The sequence below is a fragment of the Chenopodium quinoa genome, unplaced genomic scaffold, assembly GCF_001683475.1.
Source record: "Chenopodium quinoa cultivar QQ74 unplaced genomic scaffold, ASM168347v1, whole genome shotgun sequence".
Classification (NCBI taxonomy): Eukaryota; Viridiplantae; Streptophyta; class Magnoliopsida; order Caryophyllales; family Amaranthaceae; genus Chenopodium; species Chenopodium quinoa.
The window spans coordinates 21,032-40,792 of NW_018742966.1; the positions used below are offsets into that span (position 1 = coordinate 21,032).

The window sequence follows — 19,761 nt, forward strand, 5'->3', positions numbered from 1 at the left end:
TAAGTTATTTTAGTTTTGACCACATGAATAGAAAGTGAGTTGAATTTTAAAACACGGAGGTAGTATGTATTATTAATTTTTAATTTTTCATTAGTAATGTGAATTAAAATGAGCTGGAGTTATGTACATCCCAAAGGCTCAACTCAACCAAACGCTTAAGTTAATGCTTAAGGCCCATGAATATGTTTTATACTCTATCAAGCCCAAATAACTTATACAACGTAATCAGCATCACAAACTAATTAATAAAAAGCAACTTTATGTATGTGATCAAATTGTTGCACATAATTATTGAATTAATGTATATAAGACGACTATATACATAATTATAGATTCAAGCTCAACCAAAACTTTCAGCACTCCTCGCTTAATTACACGTTACGGTATAAATATAAACCAAAGTCAAATCCATGACATTTCAAATTTCAATGGTCCAAGTCATAAGTCATTCCATGCTAATCCATAAGATCATACTAATATATATGTGTATAAATACACATCAATATGCACCTCCTCTCAAGTATAACCCAAAGTATTCATATTATTTCATAAATTAATCATAACATACACAAGTTTTGATTTCCATTATTTATTAAGCCATACTTCGTATATTTAATTTTAACATCCAATACATACGTAAACAATTTAACAATTATCTTATACAAAATGAACTTCTTTCTCAAATTATCTAAACCTTTGATAATCTTGGTTTTGTTGTTAAGTTTTAACGTTGTTATACAACATGCAAGTTGTAGGGCATTAAAACCAAGCTTTCTTGACCATGAAGGTAATGATCATAAGAGCAAGGAGTTGCACAAGGAGACTAAACTTGTCGAGCAAGTTAAGATTTCTAAAGTTCCATCACCTCCATCAAAATCGAATTCTCCTTGCTACATTTGTAATTGAGGTTTACTTGCTCGCCTTCATATGATCAACTTGGTCAAGCCAAAGTTTATACTCCGTATATATATTTAACTATCATATAATTCAATTTTTTTATTTGCCTACAAAAAATAAAGGTTTCTTTCTTAAATTTGTTTTATGTACGAACTATAAAATATAAGTGTAGAGCTAATTAAGTACTGGTTAGATGATCACTTAAATGATATGTCATGTGTTGAAAATATTAATTTTATTTTTTTTATTTAATAAAGTGTAAGCTTGAAATATTTATTCTTAATACATGTATTGTTGTTCTTTGCGCGCTTGTTCAATTTCTCTTTTATTCGATACTTAATTAATGTTTAGGGAATTAATGAAATTTTCACTCTTGCTCATTTTTTTTAAATGTTGAGGCGTTGTCTCAAATTGCTATTTTTATAGTTGTGCAACTGATACGTTTTTAAGGCGTTTCAAACAGATATTGTCAAACCAAACATCGGATTTTATTTGTATGCTCTCTCCCGTTACATTTTTTCAATACCATTGTCAAACCAAACGTCTTTTTGCAAGTACTTTCATGTTTATAACATGGTTGATAATTGGCGTAAATAATGGTAAGCAATCATCCTTCTTATAAAAGATTGGGTGTTCAAATTAAATTAATCTCGATCTCCTACTCCGCCTCATGTTTTTATATGGAATTATGTTGATTGAGTGTTGACGAGGTATAGTGAGAGGTTGAATAGGTGACGTGGCATAATGAAATAGTATCTATGTGACATATAAACGTTCATAGGAACAGTTTTTAAATAGATTAGTATATATGATTTCTAGTAGGATGAAATAGTTCAGCACGTACATACGTATAATTGTACATGCATGTTTAGACTAGTTAAAGTGATTGAGGTACATGATGAAATAGTGAGATCGCTCCCCACCTCATATTTCTATGATCTAGGGATTACGTTGTATAAAGGAATTCATCTGAGGGAATTTTCTTATCTCCTTCGAGGCTCTAATATCGAGTGATGAGTCCCCCTCCTTACATTTAAAAAAAATGTCGTCTAGGCTAACTAAGTAAACATTTTGTCTTTAATAAACCAAAGATTGATCTACATATGATACTCAATTTAGAGCATGCATGCGTGTCATGGACTAAGATTCGTAACTCTACTAACAAACATATATGAAGCAATGGAGCATATACGAAGTACAAAGTTACCAATCAAGTACTACATACGTACGAAGTTGAGGTGATGGAGTAGTGACATCATTCCCACCTCCTATCCCTGAGGTATAGGGATCAAGCCTCATGGAACTCAGTTGAGGGATTTCCCTAAAAGTACTACATACGTACGTCCAAATGTCCAATTGAGATAAGGCTCAAGGCTTTGAAACATCTAGGTAAGAAATTAAAAATGCAAAAAGTATGCTAAAGTCAACTTACTTTACTAGTACGTAATACGCATAACATTTTTGAGTTTTTGACAATTGAAGTTCCTTACTATAAGAAAAAGTCAGCTTTTAACAATTTGACAAACGATATTCTCTTTAAAAATTGCTTTTCTTAAGAATAATAATGATCGACACAATTATCACGCATAGACCTTATATTAATTACATCCGATTTAAGGTCCAATTTTTAAGGTGCCTTCAGAATTTGAATGTTTCAATTCTAAGAGCTATATAGTGTTTATATGATGTTTGAAACTCCAACATTTTTATTATATCCGTTTTTTCTGCGATATTTTTGCTCGATTGCCTGACTTTGAACGAATTGAAGTTGGACTAACATTAAAACTATTACTTTGAAGATTTACTAGTGTAGCAGTGCAGCTTGATGACTACTTTGAGAATTAAGGAAAATGAATTTATGACATGATAATAGATCAATCAAGGGTTTTTTCAAATTCTTGAACAGACAAAATATGAAAATTTTACAGTGATGGATTGAAATATGACTACCATAATGTTTTAATGATTATATAGTTCATAATTGAGGTATATTTTTTCGAGTAATTAATTATATTACTTTACTTTTGCTATAAAATATTAATTTAAATTTATCAAATTTTTAGTTTTATTTATATAATTTTTATTCTTATTTTATGGCTTCTCGAAAGATATTTATTTTATGTTGGATTAAAATTTTCAAATATTATATTTGCATTGTAAGTGATATTAGAATACTAATTGTGTCCAATTTATAATATGAGGAAATAAATCGCTTATATTGTTTATCATTAAAATAATATAATAGTCATATTTCAAACAACCGCTGTAAATTCTACTCCCCGGATCAGTTCCCATATTTATTCCACTTTCTATAAGGTTTTTCTTTTAATTCAAAAATGATTTTCATTGAAAAATATGTGTATATATTTTTTTATAACTTAATTTGTGTTTGTGGGTACATACTTCATGTTAGACAAACAAATAAATTAAACACCATATTTTTAATATTGTATTTTCAATTTTAGCCATAATCTATTTGGAAAACTTTAAATGGGAGACATTACATTGCTAGTTTGCGACGAAAAAAAAGGGGTAGAATATCCAGTCCATTTGATATGTAAGTCCACTCATTAATTGGTAATCACTTAGCTTATTAAACCAAAATATTGCAACAATAATTTTAATCACAAATTTGCAATACAATAACTACACTAACCAACAACTAGCCACATGGATGGGTGATGAGTATCGATCCCAAGATCTCTAGATATCGGGAGGGGAGCTCTAACCACTTAAGCTACCCCTCACTCTCTCAAATTTCATTACGTAAGGTAGTTTTGTTTGGTTAAAATTAAGTTAGTTTATCAAGTTTTAGGAATTAATTTAAAAATAATATTATTAAAATAATTAAAATGTGTAAAGTATACTATATATAATGTCCATTTAATCGATTACACCACTATTATTATTTAAGCAATGATGGCAGATCCATAATTGTCGTAACCACGGTTTGCATGAAAGTTCAAATCTGTTCACCTATTCTCATTTTATTACACGTTAAAAGATAGTACTATATAATATACCAAATTCATGACCGCCAACTATTCAACGGTCCAAGTCTCTAGTCTTCCCAAATTAGCAAGAATATTCTTCTTTACTACCCTTATAGTAATCTTGCCTATTCAATGAGCTGAGCTACCCCATACGATGCATGTTATGATCGGAGTTTATAAATACCCATTACTTGCCTCTTCAAATATCATAACTTAAACGAACTTATTTGAATTACATACATACTCCGTACATTCAAAACACAAGCTTTCCTGCAATCAAATAGAAAATAAACATACACACACAAATTAAACAATTTTTCTAACAAAATGAACTCCCATTTCAAACTAGCTAATTCTATTACAATTTTAGTTTTGTTGCTAAGTTTTATTGTTGTTATACAACATGCAAGTTGTAGGGTGTTAAAACCCTCGAGCTTTCTTGATAATGAAGTTAACGTGGCGATAAGCAAAGGGATACAAGAAGTGGCTAAACTTTACTTACAAGTAAAGAGTAGTGGACAACCATCTCCTCCATCTCAATCTAATCCTACATGCAACATTCCTGTTTGTACGTAAATGAGTCTTACTCGCTCATTTTTGCAAAGGTCTTGAGTTAATCAAGCTGAAATATGTGATTCGTAAACTTTGCACATATGGGATAGGAAGCCAGAAAAAGTAAAAATTTATAACGGTAAATTAAACAAAGGTCAATTTGTATGTAGGCATTTTTTCAAGTTTATTCTTGTTTTATTGTCAAAAGATTTATTTTATTCTTTTATTAAAGATTAAAGATGTAAGCATATACGGTAATAAAATGTAGTGTATTATTAAAAAGGTTATTTATTATTATTTTTATTAAATTATTATCATTTTTGCACAACGTGTTATAAATTATTAGAGGCCATTTTCCCCGTTTATTACATTATTACGAGTAGCTTTTGTTACGAATGCTCTTCTTTATATATATTTTTTTAAAATTCTTAATGTCAAAGAAATTGCTACTAGTACTACATGTATGTTATTTTTCTTAGGTTGGACATATTTTTAGTAAGATGTGTGCATGCACTATTTTTGCAAGAAAACAATTTGCATTATTGATTATTATTGCCTACTACATATACTCTACGTACTTGCACCAAAAGATCGAAAAACACATACTCTACGTGCTACCAATGAACCATTCTCTTAAATTTGTACACACAAAGTATAATTATTACTCCGTATTTGAATTATTCACCCATTAATAAAAAAATACTTTTTACAATAAGTATAAATTAAACCAAGGTTTAATGTAAAATAAAATAGTTGAAGTAGCTTATATATTTCCCATTGTCCGTAAATATAGGAAATACTTTGTATTAGAACCACATACAAGGTGCATGGACCGCATGCGGCTTAAGTGAGTAATTCCATGGGTTCGTTATCACTTGGCTATTTATTTTTCCATAAATTTCTTAAAAATCGTGAAAAAAATATCTACTTTTTTCCCCTTAATTACAAATAATATTGCGTATTACTGAGTATGCTAAATGGGTAAAAGGTTACTAACTTGTTCATCAATAGAGGAACTAGTTCTAGTCTAGTCAAAAGACTTCAAGTTTTTAAACAATTGGGTTAGGTTAAGATAATTAAGAAAATAAGAACTTTCAAATACTATATATGTAGTATATTGTAACAAAATAAACTGAATAATAATGACATGATACAATTGACAACCCTAATTCAAAATATTATTTTTGATGAAGCGACATAAATATATATTAACGAGGTCATGATCTACATATCTAGTTGTTAAAATTGAGGACAAGTATATGATAAATTACGAATTTATAATTAAAAGCTCCATCCTTACTCGTATTTGTAATTTGTATCGTCCTTTTCATTCGTCAAAATATATAAATAAATGACATGCCATATATGGGCTTGGACCCAAAAGAAATTGTTGTCCCATGGTCGGTAAATGATGTTGCAAGCAACAAAGTTATAGTCCGATCATAATATTTTCTTCAATATTATGTTGGCAACTTGCTGCTTTGACTCCATGCAACTTTTCCTTCTCTGATGCATGCAATTCGCAAACTATGAAACCATTACAGATTATATCTTTACATATTTTCAAACTTGCTCAACAAAAAGAATTAGAAATAAAGTAATATATATACATATTTTCAAACTTTTGAATTGCATACTACATACAATATTGACCTGGATTAACTTAGTAATTTAGTTTCATTGGTCATTGAGTTGGTGCTTATTTTATTGGAGTTCATTTGAAAGATTTCATACTTTATTAGATGGATGTTTAACAATTGACTTAGTCTATGCATGATATATTTCAACTACGTACATCATTTAACAAGATTTCATAAATAATCCATTGCACACATTATGTTTGTACCAGTGTGTCATTTTATAGGGTATATGGTCATATAAGGACAATTACGCACGTAATAAAAATAAGAATTATAGAGATTGATGTGAAGATAATAATGTTCACAAAGCAAGTGATTCAATAATTACAATTTGATAGGGTGATTTGCTGGTGAATAAGAAGAGGTTTCGCGGTATGGTAAAGATTTTTTTTTTTCAAGGTTGTAATTTTGATAAATTTAGTACTAATAGAAATGATCAAGGAAGGCTTAAGGATATGTATTGAACTTTGCAAGTATGGATACAAAGTTGTTATGATAACCTTGTTTAATACTCCGTTATAATTACCCTAATACAGATTTAGAATTTTTTTTTTATATATTTTTTTTTGAAGACCATATAGATTTAGATAATTAGATATGAAATTATTTACTAATAACCCATCTAAACATTGTAGAAATAATTGGTAAAAGGTAATTACACAAGATTAAAATGAGCCTTTTCTTTTCACTATTGTATGGAGAAATAAGTAGTGCAATCACAATTACTACGTTCATAGTTTCCAATTATATACTCATCTCTGAGATACCAACTTCAATCACATGTTGAGGTGATAAATTAGGTGAAATCAGTGTACTCCTTTCGTCCCATAATAATTGACACGTTAGACTTTTTTCCCCTATTATCATACTAATTTTGATGGTGGCTTTTAGTGACGTATTAAAACAAAATTTTCTGGAATCGAGAGAGTAATTTTCATCATCTTAAAATTAAAAGGAAAAATAATTATAATACTCATACATTCAAAAATAAAACTAGAGTAAACACCTATAAAAATAATATTTAGAGGCCTTCATTTATTGATTAGAGTAAAAAAAATAAAGAATGTTATGTTACAATTAATTTCTTCATAATTCTATACATGTTTCTATTTACAGTATAGAAACAATTAGCTGTATATCAGGTTCATAATACGCTCTACCAACCCAAAAAAAAAAAAAAAAAAAAAAAATCCTATATGTTCACACTCTTCACCTTAAGCGCATGGCAAAACTTGATCACCCTTAACATTTGTGCTTGGATGACACATACATATACACTCAGGTGAGGCTGGCGGTGCTCGGGGCGTGCCGTGTGCTAACACCGGAAACATTCACCTCCATGGTACAACGACCTTTGCCACCACTCTTGGGGATGTTAGTGCACGGGCTAGATTTTGAAGGTGGTACCGGACCCTTAGGCAACGAGGCTAATAACAACGAATTTTGATCTTTTTTCAATGGTCTTATTGCTTCAACTTCATCAAAACTCGTTACTAAAAATATGAACATTATTGTAAGAATTACAACATAATAACATCCTCTTCTTTGAGCAAAACCCATGTTTATTATTTTTCACTAAACTTGCAAGTGTATTAATGTGGTAGGGAAAATTGATGTACGAGTTTCGATTTCGATTTCGATTACGATTTGTCGTAGGAATGAATGGAGATATGGTTAGAGTAAGAGTAGTAGCGGCATATATATATATATATACTGCACGGAATAGTACTAGTTATAAAATGAATGAATGGGAATGGATGGCATTGACTTTTCTGTTAAAATGTAGGAAGTGGTTGACTATTGTTTAGGAGGGTGTTTGAATTGCCAACTTTGAAATAATATACGACGTGGAATTAATCAAACTGTACGACTCACCTTCATACACGGTTAGATTGATTAATAATCCTCTGTACGTATTACATATATAAATCCAACATACGAAAATACTCCGTATATCATTCCCTTTAAAAAAGTGCATATAAATTTTATTTTTTCTATTTAAATAATTCGTTTACAAGCAAGGATAAAATTGGAGATTTCATTTGCTTAGGGTGAATGAGTGATAATCTAACCCCTGTCACATAGATAGAAAGAAGACCTTCAATATTCTAACCACTACGCCAGCTTTGATTCTCATGTATATAATTTATAATTTAATGATAAATAAAAAAGAGCGGAAAAATTGTTGTACTGTATTCTGTATATGCTGGTTATACTTGGTCATCTATACTTCTATACTTAGTATTCAAAAACTATAGCCAAGAAACTAAGAAAGACACATGTCCTCATCCATTCCATTACAATTCTCTAATCATAGTGTCACATATCATATAACACTATTAATTTTTTATTACACCATTTTTTAAAATTCTTTCATTAAACTTATAATTCATCTTTCATACATACTTCATCTCTTCATCTTCATCTCTCCCCTTTAATTCAACCTTTTCCTATTCTCTCTTTAATTTTAGCCCTTCCACCTTCTATTTAAGCTTTTTTTTTTTTTTATTAAAGTCCAAAATTTTAATTTCCTTAATCATGTTTCCGATTACATATTATACCCTATGATGACTTACTGATATTTCTTCACTTATCTATCAATACAATTTTATGTGAATAACCCGTGCATCGCACGGGCCAGAAGGCTAGTTAAAATTTAAAAGGGGAGCTAGTTGATTGTTTTATGTTCACATATATATAGTAAATGGTAAGTATTGATATATACACGGACCTAAAAGTTATGTTTCTCAAAAAAACGTAATTTTCACCAACTTTTGGCCGGTGAAAATTCCAGCATAGTTAGATGAAAAGAAATGTGCGGCAGTGTTATAACATGTACAAGTGTTTTATGTACTAAAAGGTGTTGTATGGACTATTAACAGGTCGGTAAAAAAAGGGGATAGAAAGCAAGGAAGGAAACAATCCAGTAGTTGAACTACAAATTTAAAACCAATAGCTAACAAGGTTGCTAATAAGCTACTCCAGTTTAGGCCCTAAACTCGATCTTTAGGGAGATAACATTATTGTGTATCCGAAATTTGTGATGGATTTTCGTCTGTATTGATTATACATCTATAATACTATTTGATATAAACCTTTTACAAAATAAATACATAAACGGAACATAGAGGGGACTACTAGGGTCGTTGACATCTAAATGCTACTAGTACATTAATCTACAAATATTAAGGTAAAAATGTTTAAAATATTTTTGATAGTAGATACATCAAAGCTTTTACTTGAGCTTTAAAAGCTTGAATGAAAATTTTGTTCCTCGAATACTATTTTCTAGATTTGCCTCATATTAGAACCAATTGTAGATTTTTTTTTTTTAAAAAATAAAAGGTCAAAGGTGCAAATTGTACAGGTTGACAATCACTAGAGTCAAATTTGAATCATTTGTAGATTACATGGTGTGTTAGACTGTTAGAGCGTAATCAAGAACTCAAACGTGCTCCCCACTCTTTCATACTTGGTTTTTTTAGGGTAGTTGGGCATAGTCTCGTATAATTAGTTGGTGTACTCCCTTAATTTGTAATTAGTTATTAACAAATACATGTAGTAATTAGTTGGTTTCATTTATAACTAGTTATCACATACATGATACATGTCCCCACTACACAAAAGTTATTACAGAGTAATACAATTTGATATTAAAAATGCCCCTTGTTACAGATTGAAAACTTAAACCCTCTTCCCGTCACTAATTAGATGTGATGTCAAGGAAATCCAATAAGAAACCAATAGCAATATAAACTTTATCCGGACATCATAAAATAGTACTTTGTATATGTAGCATGGTAGCATGAGACGGATGGAATTGAATAAAATTATGTGGGAATACAAAAAGAGATTTGAAAGTAGAAAACTTAACTACTAGACTTGGTAAAGTTTAAATGAATTTGGTTGAACAATAATGGGAGCCAATGTAAGTTCATAAAGACAGTTTATTTTTCAACACTATACTCCTGGCTGGCTTTTCTTGTTTTGACCTTTCTTTCAAGAGCAACAACTGTGCATCACAATAAATCAATAATATTGATTGGTTGTAGAAAACTTGGAGCAAATTAAATCAAAAAGGGAGAAATTGGACAAAGCTTAATATTACAAAATTTTAACTGAACATCAAAATTCTTTTTGCAGAAGCTTTATTTGACTACATTGAGTACAAATTTATGCTACAAACTAGCAATGTTGTTCTTGATTTCACATCTGTACAAGGTTGGTTTTTACCAGTAAACTGAAACAACAAGACTTGTTAAGATTCAAGACCCGAAAAATTCAATGCCAGAAAATCAGTGTTATACTATTGCCAAATTTGGAAAAGTATCAGTCTGTCTTTGGGATATCTGCTGACTCATTCATACCCCTGCTTTCAACCAGCAGAAACTTAAAAATCAATGCTATGCTGTCAAATAGGAAAATTGATGGTACAAATTCAGGGGCAATAACAGTCTGCCAAAGAGCCCTAGAAAATCAAGCCGAGGACCAAAATGTTCAAAAAATGCTATGTGGACCAGCTCACTACCTGAAAATTGACCCGACCAGTTAGGCTCGATCATATTGATCAGCTTTGGACCACTTCAGGTAGAAATCCTCCAAGGAGATGCAACTCTGAGAAGTGAGAAGCCTAAACCATGTTGTCCCAACTACTCATTGTTAATTCTGAAAAGATGAGATATTGGGATACTAATCTATACCAAGAACTTACGGAAACATCAGAAGATAGCGAAACCTGCTGCTTACATCTGCTCCTGTACAGCAAAACTCTAGTTATATAGCAGCAGTAGATATGGAATATAAAATAGATTTGATCAGTAGATGATGTTGATAAGTATATTAGGTGACTCGTACTTCGTAGCTTTGTCCGCCCGATCGGGCGGACATTGCCCGGTCTGACCGGGCGGAAGAAGAAGAGGTGCCTGGCAAATTCGTTGAAGAAGCTGCTCTCGCGCCCGACCGGGCGAGCCTTCGCCCGACCGGGCGAGCCTTCGCCCGATCGGGCAGACCTTGCCCGGTCTGACCGGGCGGTGGGGGTTGGATACGTTGAAGCATTCGTATGGAGTTTTCTTCTCGCGCCCGATCGGGCAGACCTTGCCCGGTCTGACCGGGCGGAGAAGGAAAAATGCGGAGACGCGGATTTTACGATTTAAAGTTATCTTATTTTATTATCTTTTTGCCCAAGTATCTTTTAATTAGGGATTAATATAAAACCTCCCTAATATCAGTATTAGGGTTAAGAGAGACAGAGTGAAAGCCGTTCTTGAGAAATACAAGAATCATCTTTGTAATCTTTGCAGTTTATAGTGAAATCATTCGATCTCGGTGCCCGTGGACGTAGCTATCACATCGATAGTGAACCACGTAAATTCTTGGTGTTGTTCTTATTGTTTGCATTGAATTTCTTTATTGTTTTCTTGTTTGTTTTCGACCTTTGCTTCCGCTGTCGCACAACAATTGGTATCAAGAGCTCAGGTTCAATCCTTGGAGAGTTTCTTGAAGATAACAATGGCAGGAGATTCAACAATAAGAATTGAGAAGTTTACCGGGAAAAATAGTTTCGGGCTATGGCAAATTAAGATGAAGGCTCTGTTAAAACAACAGCAGATATGGCGTCCGTTGGCTCCAAAGAGTACTACTTCGGAGTCAGGAGACGGACCGACTGACTCGCAGTTAGAAGTTATGGAAGAGAAGGCACACTCTACCATATTACTTAGTCTTGATGATCAAATCATCACGGAGGTTGCTGATCAGGAAACGGCGGCTGGATTGTGGCTGAAGCTGGAGTCATTGTATATGACTAAGTCGTTGACCAACAAATTATTACTGAAACAGCGGTTGTTTAGCCTCCGGATGCAGTCAGGTACTTCCTTACGGGAACATCTAGAAAAACTTAACTCTATTTTGCTTGATTTACGTAATTTAGATGTTAAAATTGATGATGAGGATGCTGCGTTGATTTTACTTGTATCTCTACCGTCTAGCTTTGAGAATTTTGTAGAGTCTTTTGTTGTTGGTAAGGATTCTATAACCTTAGAAGAAGTGAAGGCAGCACTTCATACTAGGGAACTCAGAATGAAAGCTACGAGTGATAATGGGGATAATGGTAGTGGGTTATTTGTTAAGTCCGGAAAGTCTAAAAAGAATAAGGGGTTTAACAAGGGGAACAATGCTGGGTCGGGTGCTGGAAACGGCAAGGATGGATCTAGTAAAACTACTACTAAAACATGTTATTACTGTAAAGAACCGGGTCACTTTAGGAATAATTGTCCGGTGAGGAAAAACAAGTCCCAGGCTGCTGTAGTTGAAGAGAAACCGAATGAGAGCTATAATTCAGAGGAAGATTTAGCATTAGTCAGTTCTGCTAGGTCTGATGATTTATCTGATAACTGGGTTCTAGATTCGGGGTGTTCGTTCCATATGTGTCCACGTCGAGATTGGTTTGATACATATGAACCTCGCAATGGGGGTATGGTTATAGTCGGTAACAATGCTCCATGTAAGGTCACAGGTATTGGTTCCATGAGGTTGAGGACTGTTGATGGGCGGAGGTTAACTTTGACTAATGTACGGCATGTTCCTGCTTTAGGAAAGAATCTGATTTCATTGGGTACCCTGGATGAATTGGGGTACAATGGTGTGTTTTCAGATGGGGAGTTGTGTATTTTCAGAGGTTCTGAGTTGGTACTTAAGGGTATCAAAAGGAACACCCTCTATGTTTTTGAGGGTGTTACACTGCCTAGTTCTGCGGTTTGCGCATCTGTATCTCACCAGGAGATGACTAAGATTTGGCACATGAGGCTTGGTCATATGGGGGAGAAGGGGATGCAGCTATTGTCCAAGAGGGGTCTTCTATCCGGGGTCAAGGTTGCCAACCTTGAATTTTGTGAGCATTGTGTGTTTGGTAAGAAACACAGGTCAAAGTTCAGCAAGGGTGCTCACATTACTGATGCAGTGCTCGATTACATCCATTCAGATTGCTGGGGTCCATCTAGAGTTGAAGGTATGGGAGGTTACCACTATTTTGTGTCATTTGTTGATGACAAGTCCCGATACACATGGCTTAGGTTGCTTAAGTCAAAGGATGAGGCCTTCAAAGTTTTCAAGCAATGGAAAGCTTTGGTGGAAAATCGACAAGGAAGGAAGATTAAGAAGCTACGAACGGACAATGGGCTAGAGTTTTGCAAAGACGAGTTTAATCAGTTCTGTGCAGATGAGGGTATAGGTCGGCATCATACTGTCAGGAAGACACCACAGCAGAACGGTGTAGCAGAACGGGTTAATCAGACACTGCTAGAGAGAGTTCGATGCATGCTCTCTAATGCAGGGCTTGGGAGGAGGTACTGGAGTGAAGCTGTGTTAACAGCTTGTTATGTCATTAATAGGGGTCCTCATTCTGGAATTGATTCCAAAATTCCGTTTGAGATCTGGAGTGGTAAGTTGCCTAATTTTTCGAATTTGAAGATTTTTGGTTGTGTTGCTTATTATCATGTTATTGAGGGTAAGCTGGATCCACGAGCCAAGAAGGGGTGTTTTGTTGGGTACGGGGATGGTGTGAAGGGGTTTAGAATTTTTTCACCTTCGGAGGGTCGGGTCATTCTTAGTAGGGATGTTACTTTCGATGAAAACACCATGTATTCAATTAAAAATGCAGAGATTTCAGATTTGAGAAGGGAAGGAGACAATTTATTACAGACAGATGGGGTACTTGAGGTACATCAGTCTACCATTGCTGATTTACCTCGGGTACAATATATTGATGATGATGCTGATGTTCCAGTGCCGGGTACTCCTGAACCTGAGATTACTCCTACTCATTCTAACTCTGGGGATGAGGTGGAGCAATCTAATCAGGGGTCATCTAGTCAACCTGACACCATTCTTGAGATGCCTAAACGAGTTATCAAGAAGCCTGTTAGATTGATTGAAGAGATGGAGGGAAGAAATTGCTGTGTTGATGCGATGACAGGTTATGCATTGAGTGTAGCTGATGATGTAGAGTCATTTGAACCTGCCACATATAAACAAGCAATTAGTTGTAGTGAGTCTGCGCAATGGCTTGCCGCAATGGGTGAAGAGATGCAGTCCCTTTACAAGAACAGAGTGTGGGAACTGGTAAAGGTACCGGAAGGGAGGAAGCTTGTGGGTTGTAAATGGATTTACAAGAAGAAAGAAGGGTTGTCGGAAACTGAGCAAATACGTTTTAAGGCTAGGCTAGTTGCTAAGGGGTTCAGTCAGGTAGAAGGGGTTGACTTTGTTGAGATATTCTCACCTGTGGTTCGACATACTTCTATCCGTGTGTTATTGTCAATTGTAGCACATTTTGATCTTGAGCTGGAGCAGTTGGATGTTAAAACGGCCTTCCTTCATGGCGATTTGGAGGAGGAGATTCTGATGAAGCAGCCCGAAGGATTCGAAGCTCCTGGAAAGGAACACTATGCCTGCAGATTGCTAAAGTCATTGTATGGACTTAAGCAATCCCCCCGACAGTGGTACAAAAGGTTTGATTCTTTTATGGTTTCACAAGGTTTTGACAGGAATTCATATGATTGCTGTGTGTATCATAGTAAGCTGGATAATGGTTCCATGATTTATCTTTTGTTATATGTTGATGACATGTTGGTTGCCACAAAGAATAAATCTGATATTGCTAGATTAAAGGAGATGCTTAACTCGGAGTTTGACATGAAAGACTTGGGTGCAGCTAGGAAGATTTTGGGTATGGAGATCTACAGGGATCGGGCTAGAGGTAAGCTTTTCTTGACTCAGAAAAGCTACATTGAAAAGATTCTGTCTCGTTTTGGGATGGAAAAATCGAAGCCTATAAGTACGCCAACTACTGTTAGTTGTAAGTTGTCTTTGTCTATGTCACCTCAATCAGAGGAGGAGTTGTCTTATATGTCTAGAGTTCCATATGCAAACGCGGTTGGTTGTTTGATGTATGCTATGGTCTGTACTAGGCCGGATATTGCGCATGCTGTTAGTGTTGTAAGCAGGTTTATGGCTCGACCTGGGAGGGAACACTGGCAAGGGGTGAAAAGGATTTTTCGCTACCTGAGAGGGACAACTGATATTGGTCTTGTGTACGGGAATGGTAGGGAATGCTTGGTCACTGGGTACAGTGATTCTGATTATGCAGCTGATGTGGATACCAGGAGGTCTGTGACTGGTTATGTGTTCACTTTGGGTGGTTCTGTGGTTAGTTGGAAGTCTACATTGCAGTCATCAGTTACGTTGTCAACTACTGAAGCTGAGTATATGGCTTTAACTTCTGCAGCTAAGGAGTCTATTTGGCTCAAAGGCCTAGTAGGTGAACTGGGTATTGCACAGGATTTTGCTACAGTGTATTGTGATAGTCTAAGTGCGATTTGCTTAGCTAAAGATCAAGTACACCATGATCGGACGAAGCACATTGATGTCAGGTATCATTTCTTACGTACTGACAAGAGGATTAAGGTGAAGAAGATTGGGACTGCTGACAACCCGGCTGATTTCTTCACTAAGCCTGTTCCGTTTAGCAAGTTTAAACATTGCTTAGACTTGTTAAATATTGATTACTACGTGATGTAGTAGGCCCTGAGGGGCGAAGTTGGGGAGCTCCTGGTGTAGGTGTGTTGGCCTTAAGGTGGAGCTTGCCCGGGGCTTGTGATGCAGGTGGAGCATTATGAGTTGTTATACTTGGAGACGAGTATGTGATGGGTCTTGGTTGAAGACTTATCGGGATGTATGGCTTATGCATGAGTCCTGCATCGGGTTTGGCTTGAGATGTTTTTTCACTATGTCTTGATGGGGTCGTTTGCTGACTACGAGTTCTCGTCAAGGTGGAGATTGTTGATAAGTATATTAGGTGACTCGTACTTCGTAGCTTTGTCCGCCCGATCGGGCGGACATTGCCCGGTCTGACCGGGCGGAAGAAGAAGAGGTGCCTGGCAAATTCGTTGAAGAAGCTGCTCTCGCGCCCGACCGGGCGAGCCTTCGCCCGACCGGGCGAGCCTTCGCCCGATCGGGCAGACCTTGCCCGGTCTGACCGGGCGGTGGGGGTTGGATACGTTGAAGCATTCGTATGGAGTTTTCTTCTCGCGCCCGATCGGGCAGACCTTGCCCGGTCTGACCGGGCGGAGAAGGAAAAATGCGGAGACGCGGATTTTACGATTTAAAGTTATCTTATTTTATTATCTTTTTGCCCAAGTATCTTTTAATTAGGGATTAATATAAAACCTCCCTAATATCAGTATTAGGGTTAAGAGAGACAGAGTGAAAGCCGTTCTTGAGAAATACAAGAATCATCTTTGTAATCTTTGCAGTTTATAGTGAAATCATTCGATCTCGGTGCCCGTGGACGTAGCTATCACATCGATAGTGAACCACGTAAATTCTTGGTGTTGTTCTTATTGTTTGCATTGAATTTCTTTATTGTTTTCTTGTTTGTTTTCGACCTTTGCTTCCGCTGTCGCACAACAGATGACAAATAGATTTCCCTTTTGTTCTGTTAACTCAGTACCTGCAAAAAATTGAGGCACATATAATTGTGAATATAAAGAGTGCTCGAAGAACAAGTACCTAGAAAACAGAAACTTGTATTATATATCTGAGAGTTCTAATAAGAATCATTCCACCAAAACTTTACACGAATATGAAACTTTTCCAAAGGTTAGATTTTGCTATTTTCAGTTACTTTGTAGATCTTTGATCGAGATTGCAATAACAGGCATATAGTTGCAGCACAACCATCATCCCACAACTGCAATATATACAATAACCATTTTCTAGCCTATCTTGCTGATTAACAAACAACAAACCTACGGAATAGGAAACTATAGTGCCAATAAAGAGATCAGCTAAAGAAGGTTTAAAGACGAAATGTTACAGCCATGAACTTTAAAGCCTTAAGTCTTTATATAAGTTCTGAAAGATATTGTTGATCCAAAATATTTATATCAAGTAATCTAATTTGATCTTATCTCACCTGGTATCTACAGAGAATGTTCCTGTCAATCTGCAATTGAGCTCTTCATCTGAGCAGCAGCTCTGTATATAGATGGAATTCCTATGACAAAACTACATGGGAGCGAGAATCAATTGGTTTTAGATGTGGGGAGGGTGCCAGTTGGATAGTGCTATGCCGGAATATGCATACCAAATTAAAGAAGGCAGATCATACATGACACATTAAATATATATCAGAAATGGTAACCAGATACAACAAAGAGCACAGATTAAAGAGAAGGCTAAACCTTCAAAAAGGAAAGTTTTTTACTCATTACTGTGCCAGGATCATGCGACAAAGATCGATCTTACAAAGAAAGAGCAGCCTGCAGCTTCTCCTTTAGATTCTCAGCACCACCATTCTGAGTTCTGATGGTGAATGTATGAATGATCTTGTTATCTGTTGTGGAAACATTGGCTTCAGGAGCCAGGACTTGATTTTCCCCAAGTGTCTTTACAACACTTGAAGCAGGATGAAGATCCAAAGGGAAACTGACATGCACGAGTGCATCATCTTGCCCTGCCTGAAAATCAATTTCAGGGATAGCCATGTGCTTTTGCTTTGGATTAGCCATCTCCTTCTCAGCTTCGAGCATCTTAACCTTCATTTGAAGATCTGTAATATAAGAAATAGCATCACCAAGGAGCGAAGCTTTGTCCATCTTAGAAATGTTGGGGACAACGGCTCTTAATGCATAGAAACGTTGGTTAAGCTTCTCTCGTCTCTGTCTTTCTGCTTCAACATGGTTCAACGGTTCTTCTCTTCCATTAGCAGGTTTTCTACCCCTCTTTCGTGGTTTAGGCTGCAACAAAAGTTCTTCTTTAGCCGGCTCTATGCCAGGAGTTTGGGCTTCGGGATTCAAACCACCAAAATTGATCTCTGAAACCAACTTCTTGCCACTATCTTCACTAACACACCCATTAGACGATGACCCATAAGTGTGCTTAGCACCTCCATTACTTCCACCAACATGAGATTCTGCAGAAAATGCGGCATCATCTTCCAACTTTGGAGTAAAATTCAAGTTTGTCGATGGTGGTTTTGGTCCACCGAGGCTAAGCTCACAGCCAAAAATCTTAGGAAACGCCTTCGCCTGTACAGATTGAGGTGCATCAAAGATATGCTTCACCACTTGCAACAGATTCTGCTCCTCCATGACCATTTTAATAGAACCCAACTCTAATACTCCAGCTTTCACAGGCACAAACACAACCGTCTGACATTTAGCTGACTTAGCTAAATGAGCCCGAGATTGGTAGTGATTTGAGCAGGCATTACCATCCGAAACCCAAATCGGTCTGCCAGAGGTTAAACAGTTGGCAGGACCCATAGAAGAGTCCAACCAAAACCAATAATACATTGAAGTGAGATACAGCATCTCAATATCTGATACTTTATCCAAAGTGGCAACAAAATTATTCTCCTCTGACTTCCTAAAGCAAGCATGTAATTTCTCAAGAACCCTCTTCTTTGCCTCATCTTTCTTACCAATCTCTCCATTACCCTCAACCAATTTACCCTCCCCACCATCTCCCCTCTCCCCAGCAACAACCGCCTTCGGGTCTCGGCAATGTCCATCACCCCAAATCAACACAGACCTACCATCCTTCTTAGAACTAACAATCTTCCACAATATTGCATAATTCCAATTAGAACCATCAACAATTTGGCATAGCCCTTGCTGAAGATTCAGCATACCACCATCACTACTTCCTGTATCATTAAAATCACTAAGAAAATCTTCACAAACTCTAGATATCAGGAATTTACATGCCTCAACTCCCACCACATCTTCCAGCATAACCTTATCCTCATCATTAATCTCACAATTTACACCCATCTTCCTCAAACCCCAGAATCAAAATCTCAAAATTAAAGCTAATTACCAATCTGGGTTCCTCTCAATTCATATCAAACCTCAACAAATCACAAAAAATCGATCTGGGTTTCTATAAATTACTAACATAATCAAAAACCCAGTTCAATAATCAACAGACCTAAGCATAAATCAAGCTCAAAATGACCTTTACAACACTACATAAAAGTGCAAGAAAGGTTATATACCTGGGTAACAAATGAAACAGCAGAAACCCCAAATTCAGCAGAAATTACCACAAATTATTGAACAAAAAAAGGGTCCTTGAAACAAGAGCTAGGGTTTCAAAAAGATTGAGTCTTTACTACTAGAACTTCAGTAAAATTCCAGGGTTTTTGGGGCTCCAGATAATGGGGTTTTTTTGGGTTTTCTTTAATTAAAAATTTGGTTGTTTTTCAGCTTAAAGCAGAGGAAAAAAAAGGTAGAGCAGGAGCACGAGGTACAGGTGGAACAGTTAAAAAACACAAGAAATTGTGCATCTTGTGAAATGAAGGTGTAAAGTTACGTGTAAGAATAGCAACTTAATAGAAAAGCCATTAGAGAAGAGAGAGAAAATATAGCAGGATAATGTAATGTCCTGGGACCTGGGGAAGGTTGGAGGATATGATTTCATTTAATTATTCAATTCAACTACAAAGGAATATATGAATACTATAGCTATTAATTTGTGTTGTTTTTATCATGTTAATTAATTTATTTGTGTTGTTTACTGATTACTTGCTTAGTGAATCTTTATTTGTTTCATCCACTTGGTAGTTTTATCGCATTAATAATTAGAATAATAGACTTGAGTCATTTTCTAATAAGTTCAGTTCA

The 19,761-nt window shown here is 35.6% G+C and overlaps 1 protein-coding gene across 4 annotated transcripts; it reads right to left on the reverse strand.

The window, feature by feature from the left end:
* Positions 1–10,162: 10,162 nt before the first annotated feature.
* On the reverse strand, positions 10,163–19,561 carry LOC110728915 (transcription factor bHLH3-like). 4 transcript variants are annotated; one of them, XM_021908576.1, is made up of 3 exons: positions 17,049–19,561; positions 16,584–16,642; positions 10,163–10,836 (listed from the first exon to the last, which is right to left on the reverse strand). In XM_021908576.1, exon 1 carries the CDS (start codon positions 18,907–18,909, stop codon positions 17,377–17,379), a length of 1,533 nt encoding a protein of 510 aa, XP_021764268.1. In that variant the 5' UTR covers positions 18,910–19,561; the 3' UTR covers positions 10,163–10,836; positions 16,584–16,642; positions 17,049–17,376. The 4 variants fall into 4 exon arrangements, with proteins under 4 accessions (XP_021764268.1, XP_021764270.1, XP_021764269.1 ...); XM_021908578.1 differs by having other exon boundaries at positions 10,163–10,490; positions 10,611–10,836; positions 16,584–19,561; XM_021908577.1 differs by lacking the exon at positions 16,584–16,642.
* Positions 19,562–19,761: the final 200 nt, after the last annotated feature.